The 20,169-nt window shown below is 46.6% G+C and overlaps 1 protein-coding gene across 1 annotated transcript in view; it reads left to right on the forward strand.

The window, feature by feature from the left end:
• nectin1b (nectin cell adhesion molecule 1b) overlaps nucleotides 1-19,950 on the forward strand; it is a 92,884-nt gene extending 72,934 nt beyond the window's left edge. Inside the window, exon 6 of the mRNA XM_061073660.1 lies at nucleotides 15,803-19,950. Coding sequence (XP_060929643.1) covers nucleotides 15,803-16,308 — 506 coding nt within the window. The 3' untranslated portion in view covers nucleotides 16,309-19,950. The remainder of the gene's footprint in view (nucleotides 1-15,802) is intronic.
• Nucleotides 19,951-20,169: the final 219 nt, after the last annotated feature.

The following is a 20,169-nucleotide window of genomic DNA, read 5'->3' on the forward strand; positions in this document are numbered from 1 at the left end:
AATGCGTCTTTTGTAGGATGTGATGTCGTCACCTGCACTTGAGAAGTTGCCCGGGCCAAAGTAGATAGGAGGGCACGAGTAAAACCCCCTGTACTTATCAAACAGGACAAGGAGGAAGTAATCTCCAGTCAGGAAACCGCAACCGCTTCTATTGAGTCATTGTGTTCCAGAGATTGTCGTGTTTGGCATGAAGCACTTCATCCTTTTGAAAAAGGCAAAACAAAGGCGCTAAGGTCATTTTCTATTCCTGCTTTTTTTTCATTGACTGCTTAAATTAACAAGCCACGTTGCTATTGTCCCCTGAAGTCCCACCACGGCTTATTCTCATCATCTGTCCGTGTCATTTTTATTGAGTGAGTGAGGTGAAACAGTGTGTGGGCACATAATTGTGAGTGGGTTCAGTTTTAATTTGTTTGCGCACCGACTTTAATCTAAGGATGGTTTTGTTTTGTAACGTTTAGGAAACAATCTTCGGCAGCAGATTAAAAAGGAAATGTGTTTTTTGACTGTGATGATGTGAAATCTCTGCTGGTCGGAGTCGCCTCCTATGATCCATCACTCTGCGGGTTTCATTAGCAGACCGGGTTAATCTGTCTAATGAATTTAGAAATCTCTGTGTGAGAAAATTGTTCATCTTATCGGCATCGCACTGGACACGTGTTTTGTTTAAAGCCAAAGGAAGTGAAGCGATTCGTTATCAGTTTTAAGAAACTTTAGATAAACAGGTGAGCAGCTCTTTGTGCAGAAGCTTCAGGGTTCTGTGGTCGGCTCCATCACTGCAGGTCACTTTTACATTTTCAGAAATAAAACCACAGGCCATCAAACAGCCAATTCCAAACAGGGAGAATGTGCTGAATAGGCATTTCCGAATCTTGATTGTAACTTTTCCTCCCTTCCTATTATTTGGAGTTAGACCAGGCACCATCATACTTAAGCATATGCTGAATATTTAATATAACAAAACACCTGCCACCCTGTATCCTCTCTGGTATTAATCTGTCTGGATGCAGGGTTGCTGTTCAAGTGATGTTCAATATATTTCGATGGCAAACGGCCCTTGTTCGTGACACAATCCCAAAGGGTCCTATACCAGCCTCAATAGCATGTTGCCAGTTCCCATAGTAACAGAGACAAGTTAAAGGGAAGCGAGCCAGCCTCTCCCGTCCTAAAGCGCCGCTCAGAGCCCCGGCTCCAACATGGCGTCTTGTCAAACTGTGGCAACAGCTCGAGAACGGCTCCGGTTGAGTGTCAGACATTAAGTGAGGTTTGGATGCAGAGAGCGGAGCGGCAGCACAAACAAGGACAGAGCTGCCTCGCCCTCGTGGCTCAGGCAGGTGCTACATGGACACGTTACAATGGGATCACACTCCGCTGTTTGCTGAGGGGGTGAAATCTGAAGCCTGTTCCAGTTTTAAACTCGGGCTCGTCAGCATAATCCCCCAAACTGCAGCCGAACATGTGTGAAGGAAACCTCTCCATCACCAGGACGGCTCTTCAGCTCCTGCTCGACTCTTCATTGGTGTTTTGATGATGTGAGTAAAGTGTTGGAGTCTGAACAGAAGGCCGAGCGTTGGCATTTCCACCAAACGCTTTGAAGCGCTTCTTCTCCGCCGCAGCCTTGACACCGGCTGCGCATAATGACCCCGGGAGCGGAGGTGAAGAAGTGTGCTGATGCTTCGTTAATTTCAAAGAGCGTCTTTGTGCCTCCGTCTCAGACGGGCCGGCCTCAGACGCGGCAGGTGAGAGAGCGGCCCGGTGCTGGCGGCGGTTCAAGGCTGCGGCAGCGGGCCTCAGTAATGGAAGCGTTGTGTGAGGAAGAGGAGGGTGAGCAAACTGATGTGTGCACAGAGCCACCGATACCTGGACCATCGAGCTAAACAGGATACAAACATTTTTAGATTAGATTAGATTCAACTTTATTGTCATTGCACAGTACAAGTACATATACAACGAAATGCAGTTTAGCATCGAACCAGAAGTACAAAAAAAGGCAGTAAAAGTGCAGAGTATTGTGCATATTAAAGTGAAAATGTAAATAAATAAGATCTGTACAGTAGAAATATATATGGAATATTGCAGTATTAACAGGAATTGTAGGATATAAGGACGATGAATACACTATGAGCAGGATAAAAAAATATAATATATATAAATATGAATACACTATAGGCGGGGTTATACAGTAGTAAAAAAAAGTAACTGTAGTGCAAATGAGTCCTTGGATGTAGATGCAATCAGGAGAGTTCTGTGTTCCGACAGTCAATAACTGTCCTTTCGATTATATCAGAGCAATAATACATTTGCCACTTAAATAGAGTTTCAAGCTCTTTAAGTTACAGGCGATATGACTACAAATCAAAATATTTTGATTATTACGTGCACGTTTAATGTTTAAATACGTGTCTCCTAAACTCTAGAATCAAACAAACACAAAGTAAACTTCAGTCCTGTTCAGATCCTAATAACTTCTGATTAGTGTTCTTTGTTGTTAATTGGTCAGCAGGGTAATACAGCAGTTCTTAAACCCACACATTGGGGAAAGTATTCTATATCTATATATATTGTGTGAGGAAGAGGAGGGTGACCAAATTGATGTGTGCACAGAGCCACCGATATCTGGACCATCGAGCTAAACATGATGGAGGACATTTGAATTAGTCTTTTGGATGTAGATGCAATCAGGAGAGTTCTGTGCCTCGACAATCAATAACTCAGCCGTAGTAGATTTCAGTCCTTTCAATTATATCAGAGCAATAATACATTTGCCACTTAAATACAGTTTCAAGCTCTTTGAGTTACAGGCGATATGGATTCAAATCAAAATATTTTGATTATTACGTGCACTTTAAATGTTTAAATACATACTAATAACAGATAATCAGATTCTGATTAGTGTCGGTGTTCATTGTTGTTAATTGGTCAGCGGGTGATTGAGGAAGGAGGGCAGGGTAATACAGCAGTTCTTGAACGCACACATAGGGGAAAGTATTAACCGACATGATCAACATTAAGTCGATTAGAGGTTATAAATGTCAGTTTCTATATATTTCCGGTTGATTGCCTAGCCCGACTTTGACCCAACACAGTGATACTACTTGCATTGTGCATGTATTTGACGGCAGCCCCTGTTTGTTTTCATTTTAAATTTGATTTTGAACCTGACACAGCGATATACACCTGCCAGACAAACAACCCAACCAAAATGTCAGATTTGTTTGTATCACAGAAGAGCAGTTGTACCACGGTGGCGTAGTAAGAGCAGGTTTTAATCAAGCTCCTCGTTTTCCATGGACGGATTTGTCGGAGCCACAGAAGTGTCACCTCGGCAGATAGCAGGGCCGCACGTCACCTTGTTTCAATTAGACTGGGGATGATGTTTGCTGTGGAGATGCCATCGACTGCGGTGAGTCCCATGGACTGAGACGGCTTCCTCCAAGGACGTGTGTTCTGCAGATATGGGCGTCGCTTGTCAGGGTCTAATGAAGCGCTCTCCTGCTTTAATCAATCCCTGCTCTCAGGAAAAGAGGTGAAAAAGGGAAGTCAGAGGGAAAAGGGAGAGCGAGAGAAGAGTAGAGGAGAGGATCTATAACAAGGGAGATGAGCTTCAGAGGGCGGAGGACTGTTAAGCCCCTATAAGGATTTCAAATCCGACTCGACCTCTTCCTCGAAAACACCTCTCTCATTCACATGCAGTTCAGAATCCTCCCGAGGCAAAGTTGACAAGTCGTCAGATCTGATTAATCAGCTAATTACGAGCGGGCTATCAGAGGCCATGTGGAATAAAAAAACAAGGAGACAATTAAACAGCCATGATTGAGAAGTTTGTGACGATTCACTCTCGGCAGCTGATAAGTGTCTGATGGAGGAAGTCCTGCCAAACTCCTGTAAAATATTGCTGCAGAGAAAAGCCACAGGATGAGTTGGGGAACGTGTGGTTAAACTCACAGATCCTCCCCAACAGCCTTTCATTAAGATCATCAGCTTTCCCAACATCACACTCTTGTTTTTGTGCTCGAAAAAAAATATCAATGCTGCCATCTTAAATTTGCGGCCATTTTGTCCGGATGGCTTTACAATTACGTCATTATCTAACCCTGGGAAACATGCATGTGGTTTAATACTTGGCGTTGTGACGTGGGAACATGTCCCGTCCGCTAGAGCCGCTCATCGCACTGCGGAATTAATTTGTTTACCCACGTGAATAATCCTATAAACTCGATGAGATACGTTTTAACCTTGACTGTCCCACACATAGATATGTATAAAGACTAGATGTCTCGTTCGACGGAGCCGGACGTCCGCACATGGCGGCCATCTTGCTAGAGGCAGCTCGCTCACCCATAACATTGTGTTGTAGTGGTACTTACTTTTTAAATAACCATAACTTGCTCAATTTTCAACCGATTTTTAAACGATCTGGTTTGTTATAAATGTCAGAGATGTAGTTACGACACAGAAAATAACATAATTATTCATAAGTATGCTGTGTCATATCTACATCTCTGACATTTATAACAAACCAAACAGTTTAAAAATAGGTTGAAAATTAAGTTATGGTTATTTACCACTACCAACACAATGTTATGGGTGAGCGAGCTGCCCCCTAGCAAGATGGCCGCCATGTGCGGACGTTCGTCTCCGTTGGCCGGCAACGCAGACAAGATATCTAGTCTTTATATATATATCTATGCTCCCACACAGCCGCGCTAATCTCTGTCAGACGAGCGGCCGGACGGAGTGAAAGACGGAGAATAATTCCCGCCACATCCGCGGGATGAGCTGCGAGAGCGAGGATATCAGATAAGCTCGGGGTCAGTCGGTGTGTGAACCTTTAGGTGATTCCACTTACCGCCCCCGAAGCGGCCAACCTTCATCCTCCATTGTCCAGGGCGGCGGCGCTGAGCGGCTTTGCAGAGCAGAGGTGCAGGCGGCGCCGCTACAGAGGCTTTACCACCCGGGTTAAACTGGATGGAGCCAGAGCGTTCTCTTCAATTTAGCAAGAAAGCGCGAGGACGGATCCTTCTGTAAGCACGGGCAACCGCTGCTGACATCCGTTCACGCTCGCCTGAACAAGCAATTGTTGGCTCCCCCCCCCCACCACCACCCCCCACTGTGTGCGAGAATGAAGATGAAGGAGAAGAGGTGAGGCCGGAAAACAAAAATCCAAAAACCCACGTGGTGAAAATGAGATGAATAATACATTGGACAGTCCGGTGGAAAGATAAATAAATAAAAGGCGTCCGTGTGACTGACGGAGCTGCTTCACTGGGTTTGACTTTTTTTGGAGAATCTACTTGAGGAGGTAAAGTGGATTCCAGGAACAGGATGTGAACATGACCTTATGTGTCAACACTCGACTTTTTCACCTTTAATTCACCAATCTGAATTTTATTAACTCCACATATCCAAAGCAGGCAAATGAGGCCGAGACCATAAGCTGGGTTCTGTCCAGTGATTCCTCCACGTTGGCAGAGGGAAGAGCTGGCTCAGCATAAATTTAAAATTCTGTGAAGGAGATGTTGCTCTATAACATCATAAAACTTATTACCAGTAGACCCGGAGCACACGTTTCACTATTGTTGGATCAAGGCATCAAATATCTATAACTACATGAAAAACCTAGTAGACGTTTATTCTTTATTAGACTGGTATCTGCCTCATTAGTCTCTTTTTACAAGATATATTTCCCCCCAAAAAGATGTTCTCTGCAGCTCTGATTGATTCTTCCACTGTCGGGTCGCAAGGAGAAATACTTGGCATCACTTGTAAGTTTTGGCTGAAGTTCCTCTAAGTTCCTGAAATATAAAAATAAAACGCCTTTATAGCCCAGTGTTGGGAGGCGGGGCTAAGACCAATTAGCGAACCAAAGAGTCATCCTGGCTGTCTAGTGGGGGTTAGGGTAGGGTGGACCATGCATGTTGTTCAACCCATTAAGACAGATTTCTTTTAGTTATTTGATTTAAATTTTTTTTGTATTTCATTCATGTTCTCTGCAGCTCTGATTGATTCTTCCACTGTCGTGTCGCAAAGAGAAATACTTGCCATCACTTGTAAGTTTAGCAAGTTCCTCAAAGTTTCGAAAAAACGCCTTTATAGCCCAGTGTCGGGAGGCGGGGCTAAGACCAATTAGCGAACTAAAGCTTAGTCATCCTGGTTGTCTAGTGTTGAGTCCAGTAGCAGCACAGGAGGTGGGGAGTATCTTGTAACCCATAAAGGCAGATTTCTATATAGAAATTTTACTCAAATATTTATGTATTTCATTTAAAGATCAGATGGATAATTTAGTTCACATCTCGAATCTCAGATAGCTCTGATTGATTCTTCCACTGTCGTGTTGCAAAGAGAAATACTTGCCATCACTTTCACCAGTTTAGCAAGTTCCTCAAAGTTTCGAAAAAAACGCCTTTATAGCCCAGTGTTGGGAGGCGGGGCTAAGACCAATTAGCGAACCAAAGCTTAGTCATCCTGGTTGTCTAGTGACGACTCCAGTAGCAGCACAGGAGAGGATGGGAGAAGGGGGGGGGCTCTGTAGGGTAGACAATGTTGTGTAACGCATAAAGGCAGATTTCTTTTAGTAACTTGAATTAAAAATGTTTGTATTTCATTAAAAGAACAGACGGATAATTTAGTTCACATCTCGAATCTCACGGGTCTGGAAGAGAGACTCTGATAATTCTCACGGGCAACTTCAGCTGTCGTCCACATCGACCTGCCCCCCCCCCCCCCCCCCCGACACTATCACACTGTTTGTAGTGTCTCTCCAAATAATTTAATCTGCAGGAATTCTCCAAAACGCCGACTCTCTGCCGTGTGTTTCCTTCTGAGCAGCTCTCAGTCCCTCACAGGCAAAACTGTAAATAACTCGAGGTGTTGATTGCGCTGCTTATTTTTATCAGCTGAGGTACGAAAATGAATATGTGAATCTGTCGCTCGCTCGCTCGCTGCACGTGATGTAGCGTGCTGTGGCGAGAAACAATCCTCAAAGAAGAACGAGAGCGTCTCACATCGCGTGTCGCCGACGCTTCACGCGGCCGTTTGTCTCTTTCTCTCCTCTGACAGAGACAAGAGACATGATGATGTCAGCTTTGCACCGGCTCCCCCCCCAGCAATGTGAAATTTGTTTGTCTCCGCCTGTCATGGTGGAGTCGCTCTCTATCTCGCTGTCGCCTCCCGCACATCACCACCACCCGCGTGTGTCTGCATTATTCATCCATCCAAAGGCCACACGTTGTAGATCTTGTATATCGTTACGTTCCTCACTTCAAGCAGACACACGCTGTCAGAGCAGGTGGAGGAGCTCAGTCAGAGTCTCGGGGTCTCCAGCTTCTCGTCACCCTTGAACTCGCAGATCAGGCGTCCACACAGAAGGATGAAGGATTGGCGGCCTGCGGGCTGAGAGGGCGTCGTTCGGGAGGAGGCGGGGGGGCTGGGGGGCTGGGGGGGCCGGGAGCTGCTCAGATCCCGCCAAGATCACACCTCATTATCCAAATGAGACATTAGCATGAGCCTCACACGCCATAGGCCGCCCATAAAGCCTCTGCTGTGTTGCTCGGTGCCAGGGAGAGCACTGAGGGGGCGGAGGTTTTTATTTTTTGTGTATTTTTTTTGGGAAGGGGGGGGGAGAAGAGAGATAGTGCGGCTGGAGGAGTGAGATGGAGATGTCACCAGGGGAAAGCAAGTGAGAGCAGAGCAGCTGAGATGGTAGTGATTTATCTTAACATTGGTTTCTGCATGGCTTGCTGTTTCTGCTCTCCGGAGGATGTGCAGAGGAGAGAGGAGGTGGAGGAGGAGGAGGAGGAGGAGGATGGAGCAGGGGGATTGGCCGTGCTCCTCCATCCTCTTCCTCCTCCTCCTCCACCTCCTCCATCCTCCTTCTCCTCCTCCTCAATCCTCCATCCTCCTCCTCCTCCATCCTCCTCCTCCACCTCCATCCGCCTCATCCTCCTCATCCTCAATCCTCCATCCTCCTCCTCCTCCTCCTCCTCCTCCTCCTCCATCCTCCTCCTCCACCTCCATCCTCATCCTCCTTCCTCCTCCTCCTCCTCCTCCTCCTCCTCCTCCTCCTCCTCCTCCTCCTCCTCCTCCATCCTCCTCCTCCACCTCCATCCTCCTTCCTCCTCCTTCTCCTCCTCCTCCTGCATCCTCCATCATCCTCATCCTCCTCCTCCATCCTAAATCCTCCATCCTCCATCCTCCATCCTCCTCCTACATCCTCCATCCTCCTCCTCCTCCTCCTCCTCCTCCTCCTCCTCCTCCTCCTCCTCCTCCTCCTCCTCCTCCTCCTCCTCCTCCTCCTCCTCCTGCATCCTCCATCATCCTCCTCCTCCATCCTCCATCCTCCTCCTTCTCCTCCTCCTCCTGCATCCTCCATCATCCTCCTCCTCCTCCTCCATCCTCCTTCTCAACCTCCATCGTCCATCCTCCTCCTTCTCCTCCTCCTCCTGCATCCTCCATCATCCTCATCCTCATCCTCATCCTCATCCTCATCCTCATCCTCATCCTCATCCTCCATTCTCCATCCTCCTCCTTCTCCTCCTCCTCCTGCATCCTCCATCATCCTCATCCTCCTCCTCCTCCTCAATCCTCCATCCTCCATCCTAAATCCTCCATCCTCCATCCTCCATTCTCCATCCTCCTCCTCCTCCATCTCCATCCTCCATCCTCCCCCTCCTCCTCCTCCATCCTCCTCCTCCAGCCTAAATCCTCCATCCTAAAACATCCTCCATCCTCCTCCTCCTCCTCCTCCTCCTCCTCCTCCTCCTCCTCCTCCTCCTCCCGTGTGGTGTTGCTTCGGTCACGCCTCCCTGAGAGCCTGATGAAGTAGGTCACATTCTGTCCCAGGGTCTGACCACTGGCTGCAGAGCTGCTGCTGTGATTCACTCATTACGCACTCAGCTCCAAACAGAACAACAAGACCAAAAAAAGAAACAAGATGGAGACAACAACAGAGGCTGAGAGAAGGAGGCCGGGCTAAACAAACAGCAACCCGACCTTTTTTCTGGCTTAACACGTAGTAACATGCAGATTTGTGCGTTGACCCAGTAACTCGCCCTCATCGCACTTCCTCTCAGCGATGCAGCCACATGCGGCCGGATGGCAGGAGGAGGGTGGAGATGCATTAATGATGACGCCTTATGAGCAAACGCGGGTTTTTCAAAAGAGCATTAATACTTAGACGTCTGTTTAAATATTCATTGCACATTAAAGGGGCATTAGGAGTGATTATTTCAACCTTTCATGGCAAAAAGACGACAACTGGGCTCGGTCAGTCGTTAGGAGCAGACACTTTTGTGGATCTCAGGCTTGTGTGTTGTTGATGCAACTCAAACAAACACACAACGGCAAATCAAACAACACTTAATGTTTTTGTTTTGTCAGCATTTCCTTCCTGGTTAAATCCTCCTCCATCCTAAATCCTAAATCCTCCATCCTCCATCCTCCATCCTCCATCCTCCATCCTCCATCCTCCATCCTCCATCCTCCATCCTCCATCCTCCATCCTCCTCCTCTATCCTCCATCCTCCATCCTAAATCCTCCATCCTCCTTCATCCTCCATCCTCCTCCATCCTCCATCCTCCTCCTTCATCCTCCATCCTCCTCCTCCTCCATCCTCCATCCTCCATCCTCCATCCTCCATCCTCCATCCTCAATCCTCAATCCTCCATCCTCCATCCTCCATCCTCCATCCTCCATCCTCCATCCTCCATCCTCCATCCTCCTCCATCCTCCTCCATCCTCCTCTTTCCTCCTTCATTCTCCATCCTAAATCCTCCTCCTCAATCCTCCATCCTCCATCCTCCTCTTTCCTCCTTCATCCTCCATCCTTCATCCTCCATCCTCCTCCTCCTCCTCAATCCTCAATCCTAGTCCTCAATCCTCCATCCTCCATCCTCCATCCTCCATCCTCCTCCTCAATCCTCCATCCTCCATCCTCCATCTCCTCCTTCATCCTCCATCCTAAATCCTCCATCCTCTATCCTAAATCCTCCTCCTCCTCCTCAATCCTCCATCCTCCATTGTCCTCCTCCATCCTCCATCCTCCTCCATCCTCCTCAATCCTCCATCCTCCTCCATCCTCCATCCTCCATCCTCCTCCTTCCTCCTTCCTCCTTCCTCCTCCATCCTCCATCCTCCATCCTCAATCCTCCATCCTCCTCCTCCTCCTCCTCCTCCTCCTCCTCCTCCTCCTCCTCCTCCTCCTCCTCCTCCTCCTCCTCCTCAATCCTCCATCCTCCATCCTCCATCCTCCTCCTCCTCATCCTCCATCCTCCTCCCTCATCCTCCATCCTCCATTCTAAATCCTCCATCCTCCATCCTCCATCCTCCATCCTCCATCCTCCATCCTCCATCCTCCATCCTCCATCCTCCATCCTCCATCCTCCATCCTCCATCCTCCTCCTCCATCCTATATCCTCCATCCTCCATCCATCAGCATTTCCTTCCTGGTTAAATAGATAACCAGTGCTTCTGTCCAATCAGGGATGAGCTTGTACCCTCCTTCCCCTTTAGAAGCTACTGCTGTTGTGTTTCTTGATTAGTTGTTGTGTTGACACAATGACAGATATTACTCTATTGTTTATTTCAGACGTGAGAATAAACAAAAGAGTAAATCCACAGTAATCCACACACCGGTGTAGGATCCTCGGTCACCAGCGAAGGCCCAAAATATATCTAATCTAGTCAAAGGTTACCTGCTGCTCCGGCTGTAACTCGTCCCCTGAGTCCTCCCTCTCCTTCACAGCGGAGCCCCAGGTGATCTCAGCCGAGCTCTGATGCCTCCTCTCTGACAGCCTTATCTCCTCCGGCACATCCGGCACACGCCTGGCCTCCGTTTGGCTTTTTTTTTTTTTACGGCAAATTGAACTTGAATTACTAATCCGCAGGTTCTAATGGCGCGAGTGGCGTTCAGGAGTAAAGTCACGCCTCGGTGGTGGCAGGGAAATCAGAGAGGTGACAAACAGAGAGGAACTGGTTGATATTGGGAAGTAAAGCGCAGCGGGTGGGGTGGGGGGGGGGGAGAGAGCTTTGCCTTGCCGTCGACACTCCGGGCGAGCGAGTTGAGTTCCTGTCAGCGACGGGCTTTTTATTCGTCGTGGCAGCTTCACATTTCCGAGACTTAACAACCGCTGGCAAATACCGACAGCGGAGTAATGAGGAATCGTCAGAATCACCGAGTTAATGCATCTTCTTCCCTGATTGTCCCCGTCCTCACTCACTCATTATGCCGTTCTTTATTTGCCTTTGTCACTCCTCAACCTCTCAAAGGCGCTCTCCCCTCAACCTCTCAAAGGCGCTCCCCCCCCCCCCTTGTTGCCACTCCTCAACTTCTTAGACTAGCCCTCAATTTTCTTTTCATCTCCTGTTGTCTGCCGCTTGTTCCTCATTTAGTCGCATTAAAAATTGGCCACACCCCGGCACCGCTCTTTGAAAATCCTCTCTCCTGTTCCCCCAGCCGCTGTCATAACACCTTGTCCAAGTGATTGCGTTAAGACTCAGGAATGAAACGCCTCCTTCTTCTTCTTCTTCTTCTTCTTCTTCTTCTTCTTCTTCTTCTTCTTCTTCTTCTTCTTCTTCTTCTTCTTCTTCTTCTTCTCCCTCTCGTGTACAGACACGACTGGAGAGCACACACCCAGAGACACTACCTGCAGGACAGAGTTGTGAAACAGTTGCTGGTTCTTTTAAAGCCTCTTCTCCTTCAGTGTCTTTGAAGATTTGCTGGCGCTGCTGCTGCTGCCGCTGGTTGTTTTGTGCGATAGCTTACACCCGAATACAAAAACCCTGTGTGTTGGTTTCCGAAGCCACAAATCTGGCTCCGACTTGATGTCACTGTCATTTCCGCGGAGAGATCTCAGTCTTATATATGTTTGCGTGCACCTCATTTGTTTCTCTTTAAGACTCCGAGGGGAAAACACTTATCAAATTGGAAAGGACATAAATTGTGTCTCTAAAACGCAATAAATCATTCGCTCCAGTTCATGTTGAAAACAGTGCGATTCTTTTAAGGACTGCGTATTTCATGTTCTGTCTCACCTGCGTAAATCTACCGTGCCTCTGGATTCAATTATCGCCTTTCATCGCACATCTGGCCCAACTATTAATCTCAATAGTACATTTTGAATCTCAAGATGACGCCACTATCTGCGTGTTCGCAGGCTTTTGTTGCCTGGAACAATATCCGAGCTGCTGCTGTGAGGTTCTGTTTTTATCTATCTGTCGGCAGGTGTTGCCGGTAGCGATGGCGTTGCTGGTGGAACGCCTCCTCCCTCCCCCGTGCTGTCAAACACCCCCCCTCACGCAGCCCAACCATTCCAAATATGTTTTATTATTAGTGTTGCTGTAATGTGATTAGTTTGCACCGTGGCCTCTGTGATTTCACGTGTGCACGACAAGCCGACGCGGCAGAGAAATTAGGAAATATTTCTTTTTTAGGGCCATTTTGTTTGTGTTTGTGTGTGTGCACAAGGCCGGCGTGCTGAATGGGAGTCGGTGTCGTGGTGTGACCTCGGGTGTACGGTCCTCTTTGCCAACGCGCCTCTTTGAGTCGCAGAATGAAAAAAAAAAGCCGTGTGTTCCACCAGGGCACAGAAGATGGATGGAGCGTTTTCCTCTCTCGGCTTTAATGTCGCCCAATTACACACGTGGAAGCGTCTGAATACGTCCTCACGCCTCCTCCTTCCCATCCCACCTCTGGAACAGCAATTCAATTTGGTGTTTTTCTCTTTGCGAAGCTTCCTCCTCCGAGGTGCTCTGACCAAAACAAGCCAGCAAAATACCCCGAGTGTTTACAGCTGCTTTTCAAGTCTGTGCAGTTTGTGCTCGGCGGCTGTAACATATTTTCCAATCATTAGCGTTGACACCCACCCTCTTTAAACGCAGGTGTCAAGAGGGGCTGTCACCTGATCCTTTATAGAACCGAGGGTGACTGAGGGCTCCCTTTGAAGGTTCCATGCATCATCTTTTATTGCCACTATTTCGTGGGTGCTGCCTCGTGTTTTTCACCTTTTCGAAGCGGTAAACATCGAGTCTCTGCGACCTCCTCGGGAATGCACGCCAAGAATCTGCCTGGTTGAGATTGAAGGAGAGGACGGACGGGGGGGGGGAGATCAGACGGATCGTCAGCAGTAAAGACAGTGAAGGGTTAGAGGAGCGGATTACAGGAGAGAGTTTTTCCCTTTTCTCCCTCCCTCGTTAAACCCTCTGGATGTTCCGCGCCTCTCTGGACTCGGTGGGCGGACGTGTTCTCCAGCAGCGGTGACCTGGCTCCGCTCTCTCATTCATGTGTGTAATGAAGGCCTGTGTCTGAATAATCCCATTAGGTGGTCAGATTAAAACCTGAGCTGATATTTGAGACCGTGCCCGGCTCTCCGCTTTAGAAATTGGAGAGCTTTGCAGTCGGGCCCTGAGAGGAAGAGGAGCAGAGGAAGAGGAGCAGAGGAGAGTGACTGTGTTGGGTGGTCCCTCCTCTGCTCGGACTGAGGACCCTCGTAATTAGCACCGAGAGCCGGGTGTCAGTAGCATCTTCACCAGATAGCAAATCCTCTTCCACTGGGCCCTGGCGTTTATCACTCCCACTAAAACAAATGAGTGCAATTGAATTGATTTAACATTCCAGGGCAATCATTTGAAAATAATCTTTTGCTAATGAGTGGAATCTGAAATTCACAGGCTCAGATTGTTTTGTTAGACCTACTACAAGACCACACATTGACTATAATATCCTCGAGCGTGATTGTTTATATTTATATTATATTTTAGGAGAATCCCTTTACCGTGGACCAGGCCTCACTGGTGCCAAATGTTGACGGATCATTTTGTGAAAATGTGTCTATAATTACATGTTGGATATTGTTCACATTTCGTGGTGACAGTACCTGAAGCTTGGTGCCAGTTCCTCATAGTACTGTCCTTCAGTACACTTGTATTTCTGATTATAATGTTGTTGTTGTTGTTGTCGCTGCTGCAGTGCTTGCATAATGCATAGTGCATGTGATGCATAATGCATAACACTGGACTATTTCACTATAGATTGTTTGCTATTCACACACGAAGGTTTCAGACGTAACACACAATCTCACTCATTGTTGGAGTGAATTAAATATCTTGTCCGTATGGAATTTAGATTTTTATAACGTCAGTGTTCGTAAAAATGTTGAGCGATGTGTTTTTCCAACTGGTGGATTATTTACCTGCAGATAGTGATGAAGTCGTCTATATCTCACCTGATACTCCATCATCCCTGGAGGCGTCAGGCTGCAGACGTGCTAACGTTAGCCTCCGCGGCGGCGCCTGTGTTTCCTCTGGTTCGACCTGCTGAGCATTTCACATCACACATAATGTAGCAACCTGTCGAGCGGGTTGTGTAATATGAGAAGAGGGAATTTGAATATGCATCAAAACAACATGACATAATATTACAGTTGACTGATTTATTATCCGAATGTTTGAACACTTGTTTGTGTATCGGGTGATTATCTGATCCAGATATCTTCTTGATGTTTTTAAGATCCGTGCTGATATCATCACGATGTGTCACAACACTTAATAAATCAGAGGAAACAGAAACAGAGAATCTCTTGTGTGTCTTGTTGAACGTTGAACACACGTCACCGGTTTGTCCTGCGAGACGCTGAGCTCCCGTCTTTGTTTCTCACTTCTTCTTCCTCTCTCCTCTCCCACGCCATTTCTTAGTCGACGTTATAAGTAGCTGTACAGTTCCTCTTCCTCCGTCTTCCTGTGTTTTTTCGCCGTTGAAGATAAACGCGCCTCCGCTCTGCAGGTTACCACCCGTGCACCCCCGAGGCTCTGATCACGTTTCGGATATGAAAGTCTCCCGTGCTCGGGCTTGAAGGAGGCTTTTTAGTGAAGATGTGTGCGGAAGCGACATCATTTTCACGGCGTTGGTTTTACTGCGAGAGTTCGACAGAGCGTTATTTATCACCTCGTGAGGAGGTGTTCTGCTCCCTTTAGAAACGTTGGAATGGCTCAGTTTAGCTGGAGATGCGATTCAGCCTTGGCAGATGTGAATTTCAAAACACATCTTTGCAAGGTTGAATCTCAGCCTTCCCAACTCTGGCATCTTAGTTATGGTTTGTCTCTCTGAGGCCATTAGCTGCTGTTGCATTGGTTAGACACTACTCCACGTCTTGGCCTCATTTGATAATTTTCGTAATTATACTTTTCTCCTTTCGGCGTGTGTGTGTGTTATTCTGTGCTGTCTGCTCTGATGCTTCATGTTGATGTGTCCGCCTGTGAATGCTCGGCTGCTGATAATCATCTCTGCCAGTGAATCTTTCATTTCATTACCGTGACACTGATGGTGAACTTGGGTTTTTTATGTCATGCAGCACGATTTCAAAGCTGGACTGAAACTCTCCTGTTTCTTTCAGCGTGTGAGACTTTATGACGAATGCATGGATGTGAAGGTGCCACAGGAGTGAATGCTTCTACAGTGTGTTTATCAAAATGTTTAATTTTCTTCTTCCTTCCAAACAGAGATGTCAATGCATGATGACACAACTTCTCTCCGGTCTTTTCACTCTGTCGGCTGTTCATTTATTTGTGTCCTTGCATGTGAATGTGGAAGCCTTGCCTCACCACTGGCCAGGGCTTCTTCTCCGGGGTTGGGTGGGTGTTGCCGTGGGAGCCGGGGGTCCTTCCTTTTCCCTTTGCTTTTCCGTCCTTGTCTCCCTTACTTCATCTTTCCTAAAAAAAAAAAAAAAAAAAAAATCTGCACCTGCACAAATGCACCTCCTCCCACCAGAGCACTGACACACTCCCTTCCATCTGTCTTTTCCTACCCAGAATTCCCTATCAACCCGACAACTGGGGGCCGTGAAATCACGCAGGAGCAGCACAACCCAGGCGCCCTCATCGGGGGCGCAGTGGTGGGCGTCGCCCTATTGGGGGTGGCGGCCATACTACTCTTCGTATTCCTGCGCCGCCGCCAGCGCACCTTCAAGGGCGACTACAGCACCAAGAAACACGTGTTCGGGAACGGCTACAGCAAGGCCGGCGGCCTGCCCGCCCACCCGCCCGTCCCCAAGAACCTGCAGTACCCGGACGACTCGGACGACGAGAAGAAGCCCGCCCAGATCGGCGGCCCCGGAGGGTTCGAGGCGAGCGAGCGCGACTTTGAAGCCGAGGCCGAGGACCTGAAGAGGCCGTACTTCACCGTGGACGAGGGCGAGAGCCGGGATTACGACGAGCGGACTCTGGCCTTCCAGTATGACCCTGAACCGGAGATAGCCGACGACATGGTCTCTCAAACCGACGGCTCGGTCATTTCTAAGAAAGAGTGGTATGTGTAGGGGGGCGTGAACCAACCAAACCAAACAGCCCTTTGTCCCCCCTTCCCCTCCACCTGCATTCCACTGCACCCTTCACCTCCATCACAACCCTCCGCCCCTCCCATTCGTCAAACCGCACCCATCCCAGTCCTCCTCCTCCTCCTCCTCCTCACTCGGTCAACCTAGTACTCCCCCACCCTGACTCCCCTCCCCCTCTCACATCAGACCCCATTCGACTAATCTCAACTAGAAAAATCAAGGGTCCGTTTAAAGTGCTTGCGCCACGTCAACTTCCTCAGCACGACAACATTCGGTGTCGGTTCCATCAAGTGAACGGGACAGAGATTTAAAAGAGTAAAGGTTTGTAAGAGGACTCGTTGCCGCCGGCCCACGAGGTCGGAGGAAGGTCATTGGTTGATTCAAACTGGTGTGTTATTCTTTTCGTGTACTTTTCCATGTTATAGATGTATTAAATGTATAAAATGAGACTGCAGGTTGAGGTTTTGCTGAGCACATTTGTGAAAGTCCTACACTGGATGTACGATTTGAGTTGGGTTGTTTCTTTTTCTATTGCCATTGCCTTTTTTGATGTTTTTTAAATGTCTTTTTTTGTATGATTTCTAAAGTGACCAGAGAACTGAGAGTCAAATGTCTGATTACATGATTACAGGTGGAGTTCTTAAGTGTTTGTAATTTTGTGGTCGAAAGCAGTTCGGAGCAAAGGAAAGAAAAAACAAAAAAAATCGATGCCATATACAGCACCTGTGTCATTTCCTGTGTTCGTCACTGGGGTCAGCGTTCATGGGACTACTCACTTTTGTACATTTACAGCATTAAAAAAGCAGACATGTTATTGCTGTATTCCAAAGACATTGCTTAGTATCTCTTGACCCCCCCCCTCTCTCTGTGTTTATATGCTTGATCTGTCTCTTTAACCGAGAGGGAGTCAGTCTACTGAGCCGTATTGACAATGCAGTAACAGATAAATACTGAGTGTTTTCACTTTTCAATCATGTCGAACTAAGCCCCACATCAGTGAATCAGAATAGCAGGAGGGAGAGAGAGAGAAAGAGAAAGAGAGAGAGAGAAGGGCTGCAATCCTACCACACACGGCGATTACTGCATTGCGATCACGTCCGGGGGTTCGGTAAGACTCACGGTGAAAACCTTCCATAGTGCTCTGAAATGTCATGATTGTCACTTGACTTGAACAGGTTGACCTGTGTTCGCCCGCTCGACAAATCTCGCCACTATAATGAATTGTCTGTTTTCTCTATGTGTGTGTGTGTGTGTGTGTGTGTGTGTGTGGAGTTGTCATAATTATGTTTGGTTCTAGCCCTTTTCTTTTTTTTTATCAAACCAGAAAATGAGAAAAGCGTCTGGGGAATTTGCCCCAATAATGACTTTTGTCTCTCCTTATAATTGTGTGACTTTGTACTCGATGAATTGGCTCAAGCCGTTTCCTCCTCCGAGGAGTCGTCCACGGACACGGAACAAATGTTAACCGATGCTTCTATTGTGCGTCTGCGGAGGAAGATAAATCTTTACGTTTTAAAGGGAAACTCAAAACACGACGGTGACCATGCTGGAGTATAATCAGTCACCTGCTGCTTTCATGACGTCTTTTGATCCATCTCCTTTTTTTTATTTTCCTCCGTAAAAACACGTTTCAGAAGCTGTTTGGGAGATTTTAGAGGAAACGATTAGTTGTCTTAACCTCAATATCGGCTTCTGAATCCGCCAATAGTGAAACAATGACCCTGTCTGGAGGCATTATATCTATATCTATATATATATATATCAAGTGCCAGTGGATGCTAGCATAGGAAATGTCTCCTCTGCGTTGAGGTTCATTTCACAATCGGCAAACAAAAAAAGAAAGTTCAATGTGAAATATTGGATAAAATAGAAGCAGATGGGGTAAATCTGTGGATATGAGCAACATATCTGGACAATATAAATACTGTATTAAGCCTTATTTTATGCATGTTATTTTCTGTGGGAGTGGAAGTGCGTACGTTGCTATTTTTCTTTCTCTGTATCAATTCCAGTGTGTTTGTTCTCATTTGCAGCTCAAAAGACGGCACTTTTGTCAGTGATGTCAGTATTCACAGAGGTATGAGGAAACAGGCACACAGCACCCGGCAACAACACTGAGGATAACACACAAAAAATACAAGGATAGAGTATAAATATATATATATATTTATATATATATGAAAAAATAGCATCTCCATTAGAGCAGATCTCAGCTGGAGATGTGAATGTTTTCCGGTCCGTGCTTGTCGACCGTATGTTTCTAGACAAGCATGTTAATCACGAGCCTCAAACTGTATTGTATTTTCAACACAATTAACATAAAGTGGGAAACATCGTGTTTTTAAATCAGAGTTCCACTTTCTGTTGGATCCAGTTTCACTCCTACAGTTTTTGTTTTTGTTTGTCTGTTTGTTTAATGCATCCACGACAGTCGGGAGCGAACACACAGAACGCTCCAGGGGAGGGGGAGGGGGGGGTTCTACTTTCAACGTGCAAAGCAAATTGCAGTTTTTATAGCTTGTAGTTTATTAATCACCTGCAGATAAACTGTTTTTCGCTGTAGCTCACTTCACTTCCATGTGCTTTGCATCACAACAGAACACAAAGATCGCCTATATGAGAAGCACGTGTTGTTTTTTTTTTAAATCTTTTATTCTTGCATTCAGTGCCTATCGAACTTAGTAGACATGAGGGTAGTGTGAACAGTTGCCGCTCCGTTATTATTAGCATATACGTTATTCATGCGCAGAATAACATGATAGATAAAACTGAAATATGACATGGACTGCAAACCTCTTTAAATCAGACGATATATATATATATATATATTTCAGTTTATATAGTGGCTGTCGGCTCCAGCATGATAACTTCCAACGCGTCTTAAATCAAGTGATCTCTTCAAACGCTGCCTTCATCACCATGTTCACGTTGAATGACGGCTAAATGGTCAAACAGCACTTTTTATTTTTTTTTAAAGCCCTAAAGAGATCGGACTTTTCGCAACAATGCTGATTATTCTAAGCACAAAAACAATTGAAGCGAATCCAGTGAGAAGACATGTAAAGTTCCTTGTAAATTTAAATGATAAAAAAAACTTTAAAAACAACAAATTATGAAATGTAACTTCGGCCCAATTCAAAGACAATACAACTCTATTTCCTGTTTATCAAAGCACAAGCTTCCGGTTTCTTCATCTCCCTGCAACACCCGTAAAGAAACCACTGCCACGCTCGCTCGCTCGCCACACGTGTTGGGAACGGAGAATTTTGCGTTAACGTAACCGGTAGATGTAAACATCGTCTTCACGTTGTCGGGGTGTTATGAATTTCTATTTTGTAATACTGCCTGTAACTCCATTCCATCCTAATCTACTTTTTTGTATTCAGTATGTTCAACATTCCACTGTAAATACTGTACATACGGTCGAGATAGTCGGGATTTATTTAGGGACAAACGCGCGTTGGGACCCCCTTCATGTAAAATACACATATTTTGACTCGATGATGATGATGATGGATAGATGAAGCGGACACATACAGTGCGTAGCTTATTTCCAAAGTCCCACCTGAAACTGCTCCTCCAGTAACGTTTTTAATATGCCACTAGCGGCTTCACTGTCATACCAACGGGGGGGGGGGGGGGGCGTGGGGGGGGTGGGTGACGCATACAGTCTGTTGATTTAATGTTATTGAAAGAAAAATGAAAAAGAGAGGAATTGTCTGTATGCAGCCATGTGAATGTATATTTCTGAGGGTGTTACAAATATGGAAAAAAACAAAAAAAATCTCTTGTTCAATTGTGATGACCCAGTGAAGTAACTTGTATTTGTTTTAAGCATTAAAT

Source organism: Limanda limanda, chromosome 6 (assembly GCF_963576545.1).
Source record: "Limanda limanda chromosome 6, fLimLim1.1, whole genome shotgun sequence".
Lineage (NCBI taxonomy): Eukaryota > Metazoa > Chordata > Actinopteri > Pleuronectiformes > Pleuronectidae > Limanda > Limanda limanda.